The 22,313-nt window shown below is 42.7% G+C and overlaps 2 protein-coding genes across 4 annotated transcripts in view; one reads left to right on the top strand and one right to left on the bottom strand.

The window, feature by feature from the left end:
- Positions 1–5,229: 5,229 nt before the first annotated feature.
- znf488 (zinc finger protein 488) lies at positions 5,230–9,886 on the bottom strand. The gene is made up of 4 exons (XM_071380151.1): positions 9,520–9,886; positions 8,132–8,354; positions 7,514–7,745; positions 5,230–7,185 (listed from the first exon to the last, which is right to left on the bottom strand). Exons 2-4 carry the CDS (start codon positions 8,345–8,347, stop codon positions 6,068–6,070), a joined length of 1,566 nt encoding a protein of 521 aa, XP_071236252.1. The 5' UTR covers positions 8,348–8,354; positions 9,520–9,886; the 3' UTR covers positions 5,230–6,067.
- Positions 9,887–11,562: 1,676 nt separating this feature from the next.
- The window catches only part of LOC139562258 (anthrax toxin receptor 1-like), a 54,053-nt gene continuing 43,302 nt past the window's right edge, over positions 11,563–22,313 (top strand). For 2 of the 3 annotated variants that reach the window (XM_071379780.1, XM_071379779.1), the window contains exons 1-9: positions 11,563–12,244; positions 15,793–15,864; positions 16,024–16,095; positions 16,266–16,347; positions 16,453–16,483; positions 16,629–16,702; positions 17,476–17,544; positions 17,796–17,876; positions 18,070–18,130. In XM_071379780.1, coding sequence (XP_071235881.1) covers positions 12,048–12,244; positions 15,793–15,864; positions 16,024–16,095; positions 16,266–16,347; positions 16,453–16,483; positions 16,629–16,702; positions 17,476–17,544; positions 17,796–17,876; positions 18,070–18,130 — 739 coding nt within the window. In that variant the 5' untranslated portion in view covers positions 11,563–12,047. The remainder of the gene's footprint in view (positions 12,245–15,792; positions 15,865–16,023; positions 16,096–16,265; positions 16,348–16,452; positions 16,484–16,628; positions 16,703–17,475; positions 17,545–17,795; positions 17,877–18,069; positions 18,131–22,313) is intronic. The other variant, XM_071379778.1, reaches the window with a different exon arrangement.

The following is a 22,313-nucleotide window of genomic DNA, read 5'->3' as shown; positions in this document are numbered from 1 at the left end:
GTTATCATAATGATCAGCACTGCTAGTTCAAACATCTGAAAACAGACACTGTGGTGTATGTGTGATAATTAAATCGATATGTTTATGAAATCATTTATTTTGAATAAGTATTTTATCTCAAAGGAGCCCATGGAGATTATTTCAAGATTTTTATTTCACCTTTATTTAACCCGGTAGGCTAGTTGAGAACAAGTTCTCATTTACAACTGCGACCTGGCCAAGATAAAGCAAAGCAGTGCGACACAAACAACAACACAGCGTTACACATGGAATAAACACACGTACAATCAATAACACAATAGAAAAAAGTCTATATACAGTGTGTGCAAATGGCATGAGGAGGTAAGGCAATAAATAGGCCATAGTAGCGAAGTAATTACAATATAGCAAATTAACACTGGAGTGCTAGATGTGCAGATGATGATGACGAATATGTAGCGAGAGCCAGCCGACGAGAGCATACAGGTCGCAGTGGTGGGTGGTATATGGGGCTTTGGTGATAAAACTGATGGATGGCACTGTGATAGACTGCATCCAGTTTGCTGAGTAGAGTGTTGGAGGCTATTTTGTAGATGACATCACCAAAGTCGAGGATCGGTAGGATAGTCAGTTTTACAAGGGTATGTTTGGCAGCGTGAGTGAAGGAGGCTTTGTTGCGAAATAAGAAGCCGATTCCAGATTTAATTTTGGATTGGAGATGTTTAATATGAGTCTGGAAGGAGTTTATAGTGTTGTATGGCATTGAAGCTCGTTTGGAGGTTTGTTAACACAGTGTCCAAAGAAGGGCCAGGTGTATGCAGAATGATGTCATCTGCGTAGAGGTGGATCAGAGAATCATCCGCAGCAAGAGCGACATCGTTGATATATACAGAGAAAAGAGTCGGCCCGAGAATTGAACCCTGTGGTACCCCCATAGAGACTGCCAGAGGTCCGGACAACAGGCCCTCCGATTTGACACACTGAACTTTATCTGAGAAGTAGTTGGTGAACCAGACAATGCAGTCATTTGAGAAACCAAGGCTGTTGAGTCTGCCGATAAGAATACTGTGATTGACAGAGTCGAAAGCCTTGGCCAGGTCGATGAAGACTGCTGCACAGTACTGTCTTTTATCGATGGTGGTTATGATATCGTTTAGTACCTTGAGCGTGGCTGAGGTGCACCCGTGACCAGCTCGAAAACCGTATTGCACAGAGGAGAAGATACGGTGGGATTCAAAATGGTCAGTGATTTTGTTTAACTTGGCTTTCGAAGATTTTAGAAAGGCAGGGCAGGATGGATATAGGTCTGTAACAGTTTGGGTCTAGAGTGTCACCCCCTTTGAAGAGGGGGGTGATCGTGGCAGCTTTCCAATCTTTAGAGATCTTGGACGATATGAAAGAGAGGTTGAACAGACTGGTAATAGGGGTTGCAACAATGGCTGATAATTTTAGAAAGAGAGGGTCCAGATTGTCTTGCAATGTATTGGAATGTATTTGCCATCTGCTTGTAGGTGTTGTTTTGGACAGCCCAGAGACAGGTGGTTTATCACCCCTTGGCTCATCATCTCCCTGGACTGGTTCACCTCCTCCCCGGCCTCTCTCCCCAACGCCCAGCCCCTTCTCACCAACTCCCAATGCACTGTTCAGGTGCACCCTTGCTCTCTGCCCTGCAACTCCATCAACCTCCACCCCATCTCCCGACTGAGGTCCATTTGCCAGAAGAGGAAGACACATGAGGATCCTTTGTACAATGATATTATGCAGTGGATATAAGTTAAGGAGAAGTTTTCTTTTTAACAACCAAATCTCTATTTTTTTATGTCAATGGAATGTTATAGAAGGGTCCGGAAAAAACCTGAACAAACGCTCCAAAAACACCCAAATATTGTATATCCTTTTAGAAACGGCAAAGCTCTGAGTATAGTAATGCAGGTCTTTACATGTTGTACACATGAAATTGAGGTCTTTACATGTTGTACACATTAAATTGTGTCATTCTGAATTTTATCCGCAACTTCATATTCCATTGTGTCTGGACCCTTCTACAGAATGCCATTTATATCAAAAATAGAGATTTGGTTATAAAAAAAGCGACTTCTCTTTTAAAGAAATGGCAGCGGGAGCTAGAGAAACGGCAGCAGTGTCCAGCAAAGGCCATCTACAACCTTGTGGTGCCATGGATGGTGTCTACTCCTCCTGATCCATGTCTCCCGTTTGTCAGGGACATGACGATGTACTTTCACAGGAACCATCGATCAGTGATGTGTTATTTTCTCATTCACATGTTAAAAGGTGGTGGGTAATTTACTGGTGTTTACTTTGTGCTTTTTCTCTTATTTCCCCCTTCATCACACGTTTGAGAGCACAGTCTTCTTCATGCATCTTTTGTTTGACATGGCAAAGTGCTCTTCTTATTGGCACCCTGTGTTTTACGTCGTTTTAAATTGCAGTCACTCAGTGAACTACATGTCTGTTGATGAGGTAAATGTCTTGAGGGTCTTGCCTTAATGTCTACAGCTGGACAGCCGTTCTCACCCATGCACCACACATGTACCAGAGCAGGAAAGTCCTCATTGAAAGGTCACTATACACATAACACAAGGTGAGGTAAATGTCTTGAGGGTCTAGACTCCAAAAAATATCTGAGAAAATAAAACAACATAGGGATTACCATAATGACAATCTTTAGTGTGGATAACATTTTCAACTCTACGGATAGTTTTGTAACAAAAACTCTGGTCTTGGCATGTGCACTCCAGCCAACAGCTGGCATATAGCTAACAGGTCGTCTACATGATGAAATTATTATGGATAAGAGCAAGAATATTTTGTATTTGTCAAACGGCAGTTAAGCATCGATCATTATCATGACACCAGATTCAGACCTTCGATATTTATTGTAAAGGAGATCACCGTGCACTTTCACCGCCCTGTGAAGTCGATCATAAAGTATTTTAATCTGTAGCCTAATAAACTGCACGGTTTCCCGAGTCGTACTGGGAGGACCACACAACATATCATCGTGTGACTCCAAGTTACCTTCGATATGATGGTCATTCTATCAATATTTCCGCATAAATGCGTTCCCACCACCATTTCTCGCCCAATTAAATTTCCCGACACAAAAAGATGGGTGGGGCTAGGTCTACATAAGGGTGCTATTTTTTTTTTCATTCACAAAAGCTCTGACGAAGGCCGTGAGGCCGATACGTAAGCTTATTAAAGATCAGTGATGCTATCAAGAGCAGTGTGCGGTTTCCTTTTCATTCACCCACACAAAAAGATCCCACCTTGTCTGTCGGCATTTATAAACTTCCGCCTTCCATCACAGCTGTCTTGATTTTTTTTTTATACACGGTATGACTAGTCTCATAAAAACAATAGATGGAAACGTGGTTATTGTCCCAATACTTTTGGAGCTCACTACAACAGACGGCTCAGCAAACTAAATGCTGAAAGTAGTTGCCTAGTTAAACATGCATCCAAACAAAAGTACTGAATGGCAGTTTGGCTTAGTATACCGACACAACTGCGAATGCGAACGAATTCATGCAAACAGAACAAAACAGCGGTACCAAAAGTAGGCATAGTAAACAAAATATCACATCGATAAAGGCATGACACAATCTATATTTAGGGTAGTTACATTAACAATAAACAAACGCAATAAACAAATGGCGAATAGAGATCCAAATAACCCAAACATAGCCTACATCCGTGAGCTGCAGCCATGCACAGTTGTCTTGCCAAACAAATAGGCCTATAAGACCGCTTCAAACATGGAAAACCATGCCGCTCATGAGTACAGCAACACGTTACGATATGGCAGCTTACGATGAACACGTTTCCAATACATACAGTTCCATTTACAACCACGAAATACCAATAGGCTACAAAGAAAAAACTAAATAGAATGTATCTATTTCTATGATGAAACATACCGATATGTAGCTAGACCCAAGGGCGTAATTTGGGTTCTGACATTGGAATTATATTGAATTCTGCTTATATCATCTATACCACAAATGCCGACACAATTGAGTGCTTTTGAAAAGGAAGTGACTGGTTGCGGCGAAATCTCCACTGCGCTCTATCAGCACCATGGACAGCGCCCTACACACTTAACGCAAGGCTGTTGAATAGCTTGCTATGGAAGTCATTTTGCCATTCATACTCTCGATTTTTGCTGAAATGGCGCCACTGGCTATACCACCAAGATGTTGATCAAAACCAACAAGCTAGATTGTTTTTCTGAGTAATCGATCATTCCATTCTCCTCGAAATATTATTGTAACATCCCCTTCAAATGCCAGTTGGAGTAGATGAGCTTTCCTCGGTTGTAGCGTGTTTCTTCTGTGCTGACTGAACACATTTGTCAAAGTGGAAAATTAGTTTTCGCATGTAGCTGTGGACGCCCCACTCGTGAGCCCTATGATTTAATTTTCAGTATCGTGTGACATGCATGTGGCATTGTGATGTATGGTGCTAAACACCTTGGCAAGTTAATTGTCTTTTCGGAGACACAGATTTTGCGCCAACCTGCAGATTTTGCGCCAACTCACCTCAGGTGAGTGACAGCGCAGTTCCACTTCGTCAAAACATCAGCTATGCGGATTTCGGGTAAAGTGGATCTGATTAAATCGGGCCCAAGTGATTAAGACTGTTCTCGCTGTCACCTTGTAAATTATGTCTTATTAGCTTGATGGTTGAAGACATGAGTCAGACTATTGTGAATGAGATTAACAAAAAAATATCGTTTTTTTATAACGCAATTAGTTGATGTTTTTCAGCACTATAATGAATTGTCTTATAACACCTTGACCAGTATTGTTGGTTTGGGTACTAGCCCCATCTGGCCTCATAGATGATTCGTTACCCACCTTTAAACAAGGTAAAAAGAACAGCAAGCATCTCGGAATGAGATTGAGGCTACTGGACTCACTGGCCTCTGCTTTGGAGGAAAATTGGTGGCTAATGCCACCTGTTGGAATAGAAGCGATTTACGGCAATGACGTCTCAAACATATGACAGACAACTTGCTAAAATGGTTCTTCAAACAGATAAATGATGTGTTTCCATATTATCATCCACTGTGTTATTTGCAGTCATTTTCATCTGTATATTTTTTATTCAGCAATACATTAAATGGGCCAAAATGAAATGGGACAAATAGTCCAGGTTGTATGTCTTGTGTCAGGTATGGGTGAAGCCAGGGAATATAGTGGGTCAAGTAATACAATGTCCATGTGTTTCACACAAAATGTCTTTATGGAAGTTTAAAGAGAACACAGGGCAAGTAGAGTTTGGATTTGATGTTATTCTTTTTTTTTTTACATCAAAAACAGCTAAATGAATCTACACATCTCTCTCCGTACAAGCTCGGGTAATACTGTATGTCTAGTCAAACAATGAGTAATAGACATTGAAAACGTGTTTATAACAATCAGAGGTCTATAGCAAGAGCTGCAAGCGACCTTCAGTCTCTCTCTTCAGTCCCACCCTGAGTTTCATAAGGCACGGATCAGACATACCGATAGTTTGGGACTTTAAGGTTCTATCTGCAAAAATATGATTCTGAGATAAGTGTGTTTAAAGTTCTGAACCCTCATTGGTTTGAATGGTGTCAGTAATTTTGATTGTGTACTGTTTTTAACTTAACAACATTTTAATTGGGGTATTTAGAGTACTATATAGAACACTGAGTAGAACAAGAATGTCAATAACTAAAATTGGACAAAAATGCAGATAGAACCTTATAATCCCAATTACACACAATATTCCTATCACCCACTGTGCAGATAATAAAAATGAATATGTTGTGTATTCAATTTCGTATTCTGTGGACATCTAGTGGACACTGTGTGCAATCCTGAATGAGCACCTGCGTGCCCAAATACGCCCTAATGCGTAATGATCGATAATCACAAGTGGATGGTCCTACATTAAGATGTTAGTGACTTCAAATTGTCATTAAATGCTTAATTACTCTAAATTACTCTGTTCTACTCTTTTAATTACATACAGTATGTCCGATGTCGTTTTCTTTAAATATACGTTTTCTAATGGCTTTTCTTATGCCCAATGGGTTTTAATTGTGCGATGTCATGTGACGTGAAAGGTGGTGCCGTTCCCGGAAGAACTCGTGGCAGATAGGGCAGGTGAGTTTCTCCTCTCGCCTCCTCCTCACCTGGGACTCCGCCGCGAACTCCTTCTTGTGGTGCGAGCGCATGTGTAACACTAGGTCAGACGTCATGCGGAAGGAGAGGTTACACTTGGCGCACCAGTTTTGCACTGACACCCCAATGGACGTAAACGTTGGTGGAAGAATTGTTAAAGACGACGTGGTTTGTAGTTGGTCTCCAATGCTCCTGGACCAGTGCTCTGGCGCGTACGGGAAAGCGTTTCCATTAACCGGTGTGGGTAGGGTCTGTGCGCGAGGTAAATCACCATTCAACATATTAGTAGCCAACAGATTGTTGTATCCCAGAACCGTCTTTGCGGTAAAAACGTCTCTCACTTCCTCTAGGCGGTTCAATGGAGCAGGTAATGTGTTGGATGGGTGCGCTGTAGAGCCGTTAGAAGTCCTTTTACAGGGTTTACAGAAAGCGCTTTTCTGCTCCTCCGCTCCACTGCGCAGAACGAATGAAAAGGCACTGCTGTTGCTGTTTGCGTTTAAATCAGCGCTCATCTCCCGCACTGTCTCAGAATCAGCCTCCGTTGGCTTTTCTTTCTCGTGCGTAAAACTCATTTTCGCTGCTCCAACCTCTGTAAACGCACTATTTTTACATTCCACGTGGTCCTTTTTGAGCTGGTACTTCTCCGCCTTCAGTTTCAAGGCAGAGCCAGTTGACTCTGGCGCAGTGAGGTGGTCGTCTCTGGTTACCTGTGTGATGTTGTTGTTGTTCGATATGTTGGTTTTCTCAAGTAGAACAGGTTTCCTCCATCGGGGATAACCCGTCTCCTCGTGTTTCCATTTCCGCGGGGAAATCTCAGCGTCTTCACTGGCGCCGTATCTTTTATGTTCCAGATCCCTGGCGATGTTGTGGAAGTCTGTGACGCGTCTTTGCCGCTTTATCTCCATGTGTTTGTGTTCGTAGGCCTCTCTGCTCAGCGCGTCATACTTCACCTGCGCGCACAGGAAGCGGCAGTGGGCCAAATAGGGATGCTCATTCTTGAAGACCTGGTTACATGTTGCGCATTTAAGCTCTGTGAAGAGATATACAATTTGTTCGTTAATATGTACATTACAAAACACATTGGGGAAAAATCAGACATAAACTAATCAAATAACAATAGTCCACATATATTCTCTCTGAAAAGTTTCCGTCGTTTCCTCTTCCTTCTGTCTTTTCCAATATGCATTACGCATTTACGCAGGCTACAACAAAACTCCTGGCAAAATGCTAAAACAACCAAACAACATCGGTAACATTAGTAAGCCTATATGTTGAAATGAGGACGATGATGAAGATTAGGATGGTGGCGAAGAGCTGTATTTCTATAGCGCTTTCCCAAGTGTCTATTTCTCTCTCACCTTCATTTTGTCCTCTGGTTGAGATGTCAGTGAAGCCCAGTAGATGTGACAACTCCTGGTCATACCACACCAACAGTTCCTCTTCCTGACGTATGTCCCTGGTGGTCCGGAAATACAGCTGGCCTCCCTTCAGGAACGCTTCGGTGTTCTGTTCCTCCCTGCCACACGCCGCCTGCACCAGCCGCAGCCAGGACAACACTAGAGCAGAGCTCCGCATAGCCTCGGGGTCCACCTGTTGAGAGAAATCATGAATTAATATTAATTCGTAGAGACAACATTGTCAAAATGTCAATGAGGTTCACCTCTCCCCAGTCATAGTGAAAACACTGAATTGATTAGAATTTGTAACGGTGTACATGTGACCAAATGGCATGGTCAATCATTTCCCACGGGTAGCCTATATGGATGGCTACACCAAAACACATATCTCATTGTAGAACTTGTCATTTTGTTGTTGATGTTTTTTAATAAGATTTAGATTTAGTCTATAATTAGCCCATGTTTTTATGAATGTGTGCACTCCCTTCTATATATAGAACAACGTCTAATGTGTTCCTGTGGTATCCTAGCTTGCAAGTTAAATTGTGTTATTAATCAATATTTCAAAAATGAACTTACCCTGAACACGTATGATTTGCTTCTCTTGTCGCGGGATTTGAGCGCTATGAAGGCGATGGTGTCATAGAATGTGTTCTGAAGGATGCACGGGCCGAACTGTGTCCCAGCAGGGATGTTGCGAGTGACGTGCACGCTGGTATAGAGGTCTGTCGCGTGGTGCTGGAGGAATTTACCCTCACTGTTCCAGAGGGAACGAGATAAAAAACTATGGTCCATGGTTAGCCTGTAAGGAAAGACAAAATACGTTAATAACAATGCATTGCTAAAATGAATGTTATTTTATTGAGGTCTGATCCGAAGTGTAGGACATTTTAAAGGTGAGGAATAGAGAGTTTGAATATGATGCTTTTGTGAAATAATTGTGAAAATGTATTGCATTCTTATATTGAAACGTGGGCCTGATCAATTTGGCTTAAACATTCAAAATCCCAAGTAGCCCTATATAACTATCATTTATGCGATTCGAAAATAGTAGACTAGATCTATGAATAGTGGTTTTGATTCGATTTTCTATTTCTGAATAAATAGGCCTATTCATTTTATCGAAATATTCGTTGTTTTCCATCAGAAATCATTTTTTTATAGCAAATAGTGCAGACTCCAGACACAATTAGACCTATAGGAAAATATGTTTTTTGGTTAATCATACAGTATCTTTATTATGCCACAATATGAATCACGTTCAATTGTATTACATATACATACTTTTAAATGTTTAAAACCACAGATTTGAGAGTTCATATCCCCGTGGCGCTGCTGTCATTTATAAGTTGTTGTTTTTTAAACATTATTTGACTTTTGTATTTTATATTTTTCAACCATACTTTTGAGTGGCAAATTCCGATTTATTATATCATTCAGCTAGATTTCCTCCGACAATGTGTAGCAGGCATGTAATGGGTTTGACTTCTAGCATCCTTTGTCTCATTTTTTCAGCCGGTTTGTCCAATTGTCTCCCCATCTGCGCTGCAACTGCCTCGTTGGTCTACATGCGTCTCTGCTTCGAGTCAGTTTGGTCATATTAATATATTAATTATAGCCACACTGAGATTTGTTGTAAACAATGTCCATTCACAGGTTTTGGTCTGTTCACTTGGGCTGGACGTTGTGTCTATTTTAGTGTAGGCTATAGGCTTTTGATTAATACGGAATATTTCCTCTGGATATATCAAATACAATACATATTAAATAAAACATTTATATAAAGATGTAGGTATTTTTCCAATAAATGGAATAGTCTAACAATGTCTGATGAGAAGGTTTTCATTCACAAACAAACACCAGTTGTAGCGTAAAGGTTTGCTAGAGATAACACTTTCCCTTTTCCAAAAAAACAACTAATCCAAGAGAACCCAAAACTGTCTGTTGCATGCGCATAGCCCACTCACCGGCTGGTCGTGGAGGTAGCGTGTGGTTCAGTATGTCCGCGAGGAGGCTGGTTATCAGCAGGTACACTGGCCGCTATAACGATTCTCCTTCCTTCGGTTGCTGTTACCGTCTGAGAACGAGAGTGATCACGACAGCGTCTGCCTCGTTACTGACTCTCTGCTCCGCTCACACACACACTTAATGGCCGTGTTCGAGAGGATCACAACCGTAATGTATCATGGGTAAATTGTGACTGACTGACTGACTGACTGACTGATCTACAAATATTAATGAGTGGTTATTTATGATGCAAGGTCTTTGTTGATCGGCAGTCGCCTGCAATGTCGGAACAAGACCATTATCTCCATCAGTGACAGGAGTAGTGAGGCGTGCTGACACACACACACACACACACACACACACACACACACACACACACACACAAGCTCTGCCTTACATCAGTCCCTCCAGGGGAACTCTGATTGGTTCTTTTCTGGTTTTACAGTCCGGATAATTAGCAACAGAGGAACTCTGAACTGGTAAAGAGTGTGTGTGAGAGAGAGAGAGAGAGAGAGAGAGAGAGAGAGAGAGAGAGAGAGAGAGAGAGAGACCCATTTTTGCTCAAGGTTGCACAATTCATCGTCAGTATTGTTTAGTAGAGTCGAATTTTTAGTTGCAAAGAGATAACGTTATGCTTCATTTTTACCCAGACGAATTGTTATTAAGTTTTGTTATCCATCTTCTCTGGGAAAACCCATGCAAGTCATGCCGGTGTTGACAAATCGAACATGGAACTAAAAGAAAAAGCTATAATTCACTCAAACGATTACTATACATTTCTAATGTTTTTGGTTAGGAGCGTGGAAATGAGAAGGCTATGTAGCTATATTAACTCACCATACATGTAGCCTACATCGAAATGTATGTTCAATTGCATAAGAATGCTATTCAAATCCACAGAACACTGACACGATATTTCGAAGTGGTCCTATTTCAAATTCCTTTATGCAGAAGTATTTCTTATGTGTCAGTGATATTTAGTGAAAAAGTATAAGCATTTCATTTTCAATCTTCAAATATCAAATAAATGTTGACATTATCCCTAAATAGTAGGCCACCAACCGAAGCTGAAACATTTCCAATAGTCCCATGGTAGTTATACTGTATTTTACAAATGTCTCAGCCTGGAAGAGATTACTCATATATTTACCCCAACTAAACCCGTGATGCAGAATAATCCACTAAATTCTCATTAAATAAAAAATTTATCGTTTCCAGTTTAATTTGATGAATAATGCATTTGCCCAGTGGCTAGGCCGGACCCCCTGGATCAGATGGCATTTAGTAAGCTAATGCTCAATTTTACATTTAGCCCCTGAAAATGAACCAGTAGCCTATCGTTATTATCACCTCAGTGAGAGGCCAATTTGTCATTCTCTTTTCTTCAACAGAGCTAATGCTTTTCCTGAAACTCAAATACATGTACTACCAATCATTATTTAGTCCATGTCGTACATTCGTTGAAATATGACGCGTGAGGACATTTATAAATTGTATTAAATATGTATTTCTTAACTTTTTTGCATTCACATCTCTATAATCCAGTCAATTCAGCATCCCTTGTTTTAATCAGACATTTTGGCTGAATCATATTGAGTAGACTTGTGAAGAACAGCGTTTCACCGGAAAGATGTTCTCATCTAACTAAACAATAAGATGTCAGGACACCTCTCCTCCGATACTCGATTCACCCCGACTACACTAATTGGTGGTTGGCATAAATTTAATCTGTGCCCGAGGGGGGTGTGTGCCTCTCCACCGCCGCTAACTGGTATGCCCTCATCTGATACGCTCGACATCCAGACGTGGGGTGGAGTAAGAATTACAAAATATATATATATATATATATTTTTACATGTAATTGCATTTTTAAATAACTTTATGTAATTGCAACTTTTAACAAGCATAACAATACATATTTTGCTGTTTCAATCTTAAACAATCCCCCCCCCCCCCCCCCCCCCCCATCCATCCATTTCCAAGGCGCCATGATCTCAAAGCACAGCCTGTACAGCAACTAAAACAAGTGGATCTCAAGTTGAACTTTTTATGCACGGCAATTGATGTTAAAGTCCACATCTCTCATCGTCCGTCATGTTTTTGTAGGGTGGGGGAGAAGGAGGCACTTTCTTGTGCATAGTGAAATGTGAATAGTTTCCTATATCTTTGTTGCCTATTTAACTTCCCAACCTGTTATAGGGCTATCGGGATATTCATTATGATGGTTTTTATCCCGGAAATGGGAAGTATTCTGGCTGATCGGTGCCTGTCTAAGAAATCTTGAGCTGATTCCTGTCCTCCACAACACCACCAGGAAGGAGCTGCTTGAGGCGAGAAAGCCGCAGTGAAGAGGGACTTGGACTGTTTATCGCACCACCGTGGACAACCGATCTATGACCACCATATCGATACTTGCGCACCGTTACGTTGGCCTGGAGTGAATCATTATCATCAAGACTATAATGTGAGAGACATTTCGGACTCGGGGATGTTTTGGAGTGTTAGTCTACACAACTGTCCGGGAAAGATGGCGAGAGCTTCCATTAGCGTGTCTATAGCCGTGGTGTTTTTGGGATTAGCGATTTTTACTGTCAAACTTCCCTCGGTAAATGGAGAGATGGAAGAAGAACAGCGGGAGGAGAGGTCCTGTCAAGGTGCCTTCGATCTATACTTTGTCCTCGACAAGTAAGTGTCCGTTTTTATTTATGACTTGTTACTTTCTCCTCACTGCACATCGACATGCAACCCGCCCAGTTATTTGTCAAACCGACCGCCGCGAGTAGCAGCGCGCCGGTCTCCCAATTCTTTCTCTCATATCTTCAAAACCGCCCTGACAACCAAGCTACGCCACCAGTAACTTTTCTGTTAATATATTTTCATTCAAATTATTTTGATGGAAAATATTTCTTCAACAATAAACAAATAAACGGTAGTGCATGCTAAATTTTACGTCTTTACTTTTGTATTGTTTCAGATTCAATTTATTGAATAGGAGTGTCTGTCATTAACTTAATGTGGCCATTCGTTTGTGTCGCCTATTTTGATGTAAACACCTCGTTCATTATGATAAATGCATAGTCCTCCCCTCCAGCCCACTGAAAGCTTGTGGGGTAAACAGTTATTCTCCCCCAGGGGATAGGCAGGGCCGGCAGGATGAAGGGATTCAGTTACAGGCTGGTGACGCCAGTAGACACTGCTGCAGCTGCCAGGCAGACCATAGGAAGCCATCCCCCTAGACACTGATCTGAGGTCAGTGTGATGCTTTCCCCCAATGGTTAAGGATAGGATTGGGTAGACACTGCTGCAGCTGCCAGGCAGACCATAGGAAGCCACCCCCCTAGACACTGATCTGAGGTCAGTGTGGTGCTTTCCCCCAATGGTTAAGGATAGGATTGGGGAGGGTAGAACCTTCTCATAGGCACAGAACAGCAGAGTGAATGATTAACTGACAGACAGACAGTGAAAACCTTGAAGAGTTATGGTATTTTTAAAGAATATATCACCCCTAAGGTGTACAGCAGCTGTATTCCGACTGCACAAAGACCTACTGTTAGAGGCTATGTTGAAGTCTTCAGTACAGTATCCTCTCTCTCATCCTGCTATTGTTTCTTGGCTGCTGTTGGGCTTTTGGATGCAAGCACTGTGCTGTAACAAGGTAGAATTAGGTGGTGTCTTACACAGCTTACTGATGTCTAATAAACGAGTAATAATGGTTTACAAATGTATAGCATATCAATAGAATATGCTTTATAAATGATCTATTAGTGGCTTATAAATGAAAATGATTATGAAGTGTTACAGACTAATGTTATGTCCTGTGACTGTAGGGCCCAGAGTTTCTCCTGGTCAGGTCATTTTCAGGTAAAAACTCCTGGCACTACCTACATCGGCTGCTGCTCTTTCAGAGTAGGCCAATCCTCGCTCCTGGAATGCCATGGACGATAGTCATCATAACAACAGTAGGCTACTCTGTCTGTGTGATCGCTGCAGTCCCAGAGCAGAGGCTCGGCCATCTTAACATCATAACATTTCTGGTGTGTCTGATACAGATCAGAGAGGCGAGGAGAGGTTATAGAGGAGGACACAGAATAGACAGGCGTGTCCAAACATGCCGAGAACTCTGAAAACAGCAGTCATCATAAGGTGCTGGGCTAAACTGGCAATGTGTTGTACATTAGCAAATTTCTCTCACTGAAACAGAGAGAAGTCTTGTTATAGGTCATGTATAGACATCCAGAACATTTAACAGGTGTACATTTTACATTTACGTCCGACTTACACGATCAATTAAGGTTAGGTGCCTTGCTCAATGGCACATCGACAGATTTTTCACCTAGTCGGCTCGGGGATTCAAACCATTGACCTTTCGTTTACTGGCCCAACGCCCTTAACTGCTAGGTTACCTGCCACCCCAGGGTGTACAACACTGGTATTCATCACAAAGAATAAGAGTGAAAATAGACAGTTGTCTGTGTAAGACTCGTGTTAGCTCCCCGACAGTCTTGTGACATACAATTGACCCAAGTTCAAACCCCAGTTAGTCACGTCCTCAGCATCACATCAGGCTAGCTGCAGTCCCTCACACTGGTTTCAGTGTTGATCAACGTTTTTATATCTTTCCCCTGTTGTGCTTTTTTACCTTTTCTATTGTTGTGCCACTGCGAACATCTGTTAGCCAGCCTTCACACGTTACCCTTTAATCCTGAAAGTTTAAAACACGCCTGAGGTGGCTGGGCTGCCACGCATGGCCATGCCTCACTCACACACATGCACGTCTGCCAGCACGTACGCATGCACACACGCAAGCATGCACACACACACACACACACACACACACACACACACACACACACACACACACACACACACACACACACACACACACACACACACACACACACACACACACACACACACACCACCAAGCCTCTGGTACAGTGTCTCCACATCCTTGTCTGTCTGGCTGGCTGTCTGGGGTTTTGAAATGCCAAGCAGTGTCCTCAGAATAATCCTCAAGTATTAAAGTGTTTTAACTGTCTGTGATGTGTAGAATGGCCTTTATTTGGTCCTGTTTAGGATCCTTTATGTTTCGGGCCCAGCACCTAAGTGTACTGTGATGTGTGTGTTACAATGTCACTGTCCTGTTATATACACATCATAGCAGAGGAACAGACTTAAAAGGAGTCCCAGACAGTCGGCATATTTGAGTTTACACACACACACACACACACACACACACACACACACACACACACACACACACACACACACACACACACACACACACACACACACACACACACACACACACACAGCCCGTAAAGGAGACTCACACACTAATCATTTACATGAAATGACTCCCATCATTGACTGAGATTGTATATCTTTATGTAATGTCTGATGTAGACGTACTTATGAAAACGCCACTGCTCTTCGATGTTATAATTAGTGTGGTTGGTTAAATACATACAGACACACTGAACACTGCTAGAGACATAACGAGATGAAGTTTCAACATGAAGCTTATACCAATATGCCAAGAGGCAGCAATGTGTTAACGCACAAGCAAGTACACACACACACACACACACACACACACACACACACACACACACACACACACACACACACACACACACACACACACACACACACACACACACACACACACTCACTCAAAGTCTCTCTATTTATAACTTTCCCCCATATTTATCCTTTCCCCCCACACACATACCCCTTCCCTCTGCAGAGGTGTGCCCAGTGTCCCTCCGTTGTTCATACAGCAGCCTTTTCACTCCCCGGACCCCCAATCTGTTATTAGGTTTGCCCTGCTCACTAGGACCATCTGTTCCCCCTCACACAGACAGCCATTGTGGGGGAGGAGAGAGGGAGGACACCCCACTTTCCCTGCTGGAACATCTAGCCCCCAGCCTCCTGGCATTATTAGCATTTAGCATCAGCATTATTACCAGCAATTAGCCCTCATTAGCATTATTAGCGTTAGCCCCCTGGGAAATGAGCTCATCCGACTGGCTGCTGTTGAGTCCTGGTCGTTAGCGCTCTGCATTCCCAAGTTGTGTAGCTTACACACGCTACACTTACAAGCTAACTCTTTTTCTCAATTATACCATATGCTTTACACCCGTACATGGTGGTGCAGTGGTTTAAGCGTTGCGCACAGGAATGTGGCAAGTGGACATTGTTATAGTGTTCGTTTTGTTTTGTTCCTTCAGATCTGGCAGTGTGAAACACCACTGGATCGAGATCTACTCCTTCGTCGAGCAGCTGGCTGAGAAGTTCATCAGGTAGGATCTTTCATGCTCTAGTATGGCTTGCCTCTTTCGTTTCATCTAGCCTACTTAGCTGCATCTCTGTCGCCTCAAATGGCTCCCTTTCCTTGTGTCCTCTTCTGCACTTGTGTAAAGAAGCCTCTGACAGTACTGTTTAACCCCGTCTGTCTACAGCCCCATGTTACGGATGTCCTTCATCGTCTTCTCCACCCGAGGCACCACCATCATGAAACTGACAGAGGACAGGTACTGGAGTTACACACTGTCGTATATTCACAATTTCAACTGTCCATATTTTACCTTTCAAATCCCTTCAGGGGGGGATCTCTCTCTCACTGTATCTTACCGCTGTGTGTCCCTTAGTATTCTTAGTCTTCCCCCCACTGTATTTGATCAGCTGTCATTCCCCTTCACAGAGAGTCCATTGACAGAGGTCTGACAGCTCTGAGGAGGGAGGCACCAGGAGGAGACACCTTCATGAACCTTGGCCTGGAGAAGGTAATACTCTCGCCCCCTCCGATATATCACCTCTCACTAACTAACTCATAGTATCCGGTACTGTCTTAATGCTTGACATCGATACTCTACCGTTCCATTTCGCAGGCCAATGAACAGATATACTATGAGAACCATGGTACGTGTCCGTGTGCTGTGCTGAGCACGTGTGCTTTGTATGGGTGTGCATTACACAGATATCTCTATACATGGCTCTGTTAGTATGTATTTATTTGCATACACAGGCTGGTATTGAGGAGATATGGTGTTATCTGCTTTTAAAGGGACAGCCAGTGTGATCATTGCGCTGACTGATGGAGAACTGAATGAGTGGCAGCTTGATACCGCACAACGAGAGGTGAGTACACACGCAATTCAAGACAAATTTTTTATTTTATTTTTTTTGCAGATCCCCAGGATGTCGGGAGACATCTTAAAAACTGTCCACTAGGAGCCCAAAAATTTAATAATAATCTAAATAAGTACCCAGAACTGGGTTTGAACACACAGTATATGGAGTGGGAGCTCACTGCTTAGGCCACTGCACCATCCGTCCACAATGAATTAGTAAGGCGAGTCTTAGATAATAGCTAAAAATAATCGTATAGTTGTTTTTCTGTTTTAACCTTATCCCAAACCTTAATCCTTAACATAACCAATTCGAATTAATGCCTGAATTGTTAACCAATCGAAATGAATGCCTGAGGTTAACCCTTGAGTTGTTTCTGTATCCCAAACCGTAACCCCTGACTTAACCTAGTCAGAATTAATGCCTTAGCTTGTTTCTTTGTGCCTAGTATGCCTAAAACTTCTGGAGCTCATGCAGAAGCTATATCCACTAAATACAAGGGCACCGGTAAGTACAATTACCATCAAACAGGCTTGGGTTTTGCTAAGGCGTTGTGGACGGGGTTGCTGGCTGTGCATAATCCATGAGCTCCACTTCTGAGGGTTACGTTTTCTTTTAACTTAAAAATGTGATATTTCATCCCAAACACGTCAAAATATGACGTTTGGAGCAACATACACACACAGTTTGACACTTCATAACGAGAGGTCAGTAGCGTCCTACTATAAAATCAAAGTTGACGTTAACAGATTGTCAAAACGGTGTGTGTTTTCTCCGTGCAGGCGCAGAGGGCACGGTCGCTTGGAGCCATAGTTTACTGTGTGGGAGTCAAAGAGTTTAATGAGACGCAGGTAACTGACACTCATAAATACACACTCAATAGTTCCATTCTGTGATCATCTGCAATGCAACAAGTTTATCTCCTCTGTGTGTGTGTGTGTGTGTGTGTGTGTGTGTGTGTGTGTGTGTGTGTGTGTGTGTGTGTGTGTGTGTGTGTGTGTGTGTGTGTGTGTGTGTGTGTGTGTGTGTGTGTGTGTGTGTGTGTGTGTGTGTGTGTGTGTGTGTGTGTGTGTGTGTGTGAGTGTGTGTGTGGGTCCTGTAGCTGGCTACCATAGCAGACACCCTGGAGCATGTATTCCCTGTCTGGGGGGGGTTCCAAGCCCTCAGGGGGATCATCAACTCGGTACGTATGGTGTTTATGCCAGAATCAAAGGATCGTTTTTGATACTTCAAGGAATTCAACACCATACCGACATGAATGCTTCAGTGGTCCATATCTAAGAACCATTTGACCATGTATTTTCTCAGTAGATCGAGTCCTATACAGTACGTCTAGCCCATAACGACCCACTGTCTTCTGTGTTTTCATCTCTCAGATCATTAAGAAGTCCTGCATTGAGATTCTAGCTGCTGAACCATCCAGTGTGTGTGCAGGAGGTAAGAGCTGGTAGCACCAGAGTTGGGTTACACTTCTTATGGATACCCTCTTCCTAATGCATTATAGATGCATTTGAAATGCCTCGTGGGCTGTGCCCAATGGATCTTTTACTGTCAAACTGGGCTGAAAATGTTAGTTCTGCTGCCGCTCTGAGTTTCTTAGGAAGAACTTTGAAGAACCAGATTAAGCCAGCTCGTGGATTCAAAGAAGTACAGTGACTTCAGAAAGTATTCATACCCCTTGACTTATTCCACATTTTGTCGTGTTGCAGCCTTTATTCAGAATTGATTCAATTGGTAATTTTTTTGAAAACACATTTATTACAATTTTTATTCAGAAATATCTCATTTAGATTTCACACCTGTGAGTCAATACATGTTAGAATCATCTTTGGCAGCGATTTCAGCTGTGAGTCTTCGTGGGTAAGTTTCTAAGAGCTTCTCATACCCAGATTGTACAATATTTGCACATTATTCTTTTAAAAATTCTTCAAGCTCTGTCAGGTTGGTTGTTGATCATTGCTAGACAGCCATTTTCAAGTCTTGCCATCGATTTTCAAGCCGATGTAATTCAAAACTAGGCCACGGAGGAACATTCACTGTTAGCTTGGTAAGGAACTCCAGGATATATTTGGCCTTGTGTTTTAAGTTATTGTCCTGCTGAAAGGTGAATTTGTCTCCCAGTGTCTGTTGTAAAGCAGACTGAACCATGTTTTCCTCTAGGATTTTGCCTGTGCTGAGCTCTATTACGTTTCTTTTTATCCTAAAAAAAACTCCCAGTCCTTGCCGATGACAAGCATACCCATAACATGATGCAGCCACCACCATGCTTGAAAATACGAAGAGTGGTACTCAGTGATGTGTTGTGTTGGATTTGCCCCAAACATAACGCTTTGTATTCAGGACATAAAGTTAATTTCTTTAGCACATTTTTTTGCAGTTTTAATTGAGTGCCTTATTGCAAACAGGATTCTGTACAGGCTACCTTCATTTCACTCTGTCATTTAGGTTAGTAGAGTAACTACAATGTTGTCGATCCATCCTCAGTTTTCTCCTATAACAGCCATTAAACTCAGTAACTGTTTTCAAGTCACCATTGTCCTTATGGTGAAATCCCTGAGCGGTTTACTTCCTCTCCGGGAACTGAGTTAGGAAGGACGTCTGTATCTTTGTAGTGACCGGGTGATACACCACCCAAAGTGTAATGAATAACTTCACCATGCTCAAAGGGATATTCATTGTCTGCTTTTTTTAACCCATCTACCAATAGGTGCCCTTCTTTGCAAGGCATTGGAAAACCTCCCTTTGTGGTTGAATCTGTGTTTGAAATTCACTGCTCAACTGAGGGACCTTGCAGATAATTGTATGTGTGGGGTACAGAGATGTGGTAGTCATTCAAAAATCATGTTAAACACTATTATTGCACACAGAGTGAGTCCATGCAATTTATTATGTGACTTGATAAGCACATTTTTAGTCGTACCATAAAAAAGAGGTTGAATACTTTTTGACACAAGACATTTCAGCTTTTCATTTTGTATTCATTTGTGCAAAGTTCTAAAAATCATTATTCCACCCTGACTGTATGGGGTATTGTGACACAACATCTCAATTGAATCCATTTTAAATTCAAACTGTAACACAACAACATGTGGAAAAAGTCAAGGGGTGGGAACACTTTCTGATGGAACTGTAGTTATATCGATCAAACACATGGTATCCACCATTTCCGGTTATGGTATTTGTCAAAGACAGACACCTGACAGTGAATGTGTTCTGGCCCACTGGTCCAGCTGAGTGGTCATCAGAGTACATTATCATAATGCGGTGTGTGAGGTGAGCGCATGGCCGACCAACCATGATGACCAAGGAAGTGACAGAGAGCGTATTGTCCTGGGAAATAAGTGTGTGTGTGTGTGTGTCTAGGACGGTCAGAGGAAATAAGTGTGTGTGTGTGTGTGTGTGTGTGTGTGAGTGCGTCAGGAAATTAGCTTGGCTTCTTTAAGCCTGGCTGCCTCTCTGGCCTAGTTTGCCACGTCTGATACCTTAAGTAGCCACTCTGAAAGAAAATGTGCGTGCGTGTGTGTGTGTGTGTGTGTGTGAGAGAGTGGTCTGGTGTCTGTAGCCAGCAGGATGGATGAGGGCTGACATGACCTTATTAGGACTCACTTACCAGAGTGCTCCTACTGTTCTGTCTCTACAGCAACCAGCGGAAGGGATTAGTGTTCACCAGACATGATCAATGTTCATTATGGAATATGAGAGAATGGGGGCGGGGGGGGAGTAGAGATACAAAAAGAGAAGACAGAGACGGCCAAGTGCAAGAGGAAAAGAGGGAAAGAGCGAGGCAGGGAGGGAGAGAGGGGGAGAGAGCGGGAGTGTGAGAGGAAGAGAGAGAGGGAAGATACAGCTGGTCTGTATAATAATATGCTAATCAGGATCAGGAACGGCACGTCCTTGCCTGGTCAGCCTGTCACTAGACATGTCCCCAAATGTCCCAAACAGCCTAATTTACTATTTGAATAATGAGAACAGTAATGGTCAGTGAACTAAGAGACAGAATAAGTAGATTTAGAGGTTAAGTTGTCAATCAAGAGTAGCAAATGTAAATGTGATGTCTTTAATACATAGATTACGTTAGATGAAACTCTGGACCTTTTTACACTTTGCAATAATCCAGGACTGTTTCAAGCACTGTCCATTAATCTGAGATGACACAGCTGTCTACGGCACTGCATCTCAATGACAGAGGCGTCACTACAGACCCTGGTTCGATTCCAGGCTGTATCACAACCGGCCGTGATTGGGAGTCCCCATAGGGCGGCGCACAATTGGCCCAGCGTCGTCCAGGTTAGGGTTTGGCCAGGGTAAGCCGTCGTTGTAAATAAGAATTTGTTCTTAACTGACTTGCCTAGTTTTATTTAACATTTATTAAAAAAAATACAATATAAAAATTTAACTGTTTGAATGCATTTTCAATTAAGATATACTCTGGTATTAATTGAAAATACGTTTTCATATTACGGTGTGACAGAGTCATTCTTAACGAAGGTGGTGATTAACATGGGAACATACTGAGGCAATATGAAAGTATTTTTCCAGGAAATGCCCTAGTCCGGATGCTGTTATGAATGATAAGATGAGGGTAGAGATGGACTGGGGCTGTTTTTCACCATGAAGCCTCACCAAAAAAGGTTATGAAATGAGATAACAAAATTGCACAGGAAATGTGAGTTAGTGCTACAGTCGCTTCAGGATTTAGATAAGATTTTACTGTCTATATGGATCTCTCCTCCTGTCATGAGCCCACCGCACAATGATGGCAGCAAACACACATACATACTAACACGCAAACACACATAGACGTTCTTCCAGTCCACACACAAGCACAACCAGACGCTCTTTTAACCAGCGTACACACACACGTCCCTCACACTGATATAAAGTGACCAGGCCGCACTGCCTGCAAACAGGCCATCAGATTGGACAGTGAACGCCAGCCACGCTATCTAACCTGACAGCACTGATCACACACACACACACACACACACACACACACACACACACACACACACACACACACACACACACACACACACACACACACACACACACACACACACACACACACACACACACACACACACACACACAGGCCAGTGAGAGGTGGTCCTGCTATCTAACCTGACAGCAGAGATTGCTGCTTTCATTAACATCTGACCTCTCACCCCGCCTCCCCCTTCCCTCCCCCTTCTCTCCGTATTTCCCTATACCCCCAACCCCTCGTCCCCATTACTGTCCCGTCGCACTAACGTGATTGAAGTGGCCACAATCGGACATGCCAAATCCCCCTACAAACACAGACACGCACATGCAAACACACACACACAGCCCTGGCCTATCAACACACACAGCTTTGCCCACGCGAGGCGACAAGAGCACTAGTGACAAGTCGCAAGCCCTTGACGCTCTTGTAAGATGGCGTCATACTGAATGGCCACCGTTTTGCGAGCTCTGACCCGACTTTGCTATTTTATTTTGCCGTTTATTTGTACATTATTTTTCACTAAATGTATCCGCTATCGTTTCTTATAACTGACAAGAACTTTTGAACAGCAGATCGGCAGTTATTTACCTAAATTCCGCCTTTGACTCATCTGTTCTGGGCTCTTTCTGTAATTCC

The sequence above is a fragment of the Salvelinus alpinus genome, chromosome 32, assembly GCF_045679555.1.
Source record: "Salvelinus alpinus chromosome 32, SLU_Salpinus.1, whole genome shotgun sequence".
NCBI lineage: Eukaryota > Metazoa > Chordata > Actinopteri > Salmoniformes > Salmonidae > Salvelinus > Salvelinus alpinus.
This window is presented reverse-complemented; position numbering and strand designations above follow the sequence as displayed.

Coding starts and splice junctions, on each gene's coding strand:
- znf488 (XM_071380151.1), bottom strand. CDS start 8,347: ATGGACCATAGTTTTTTATCTCGTTCCCTCTGGAACAGTGAGGGTAAA. Junction 7,746..8,131: donor GCAAATCATACGTGTTCAGG/GTAAGTTCATTT, acceptor TTCTCTCAACAG/GTGGACCCCGAGGCTATGCG. Junction 7,186..7,513: donor AACCAGAGGACAAAATGAAG/GTGAGAGAGAAA, acceptor ATCTCTTCACAG/AGCTTAAATGCGCAACATGT.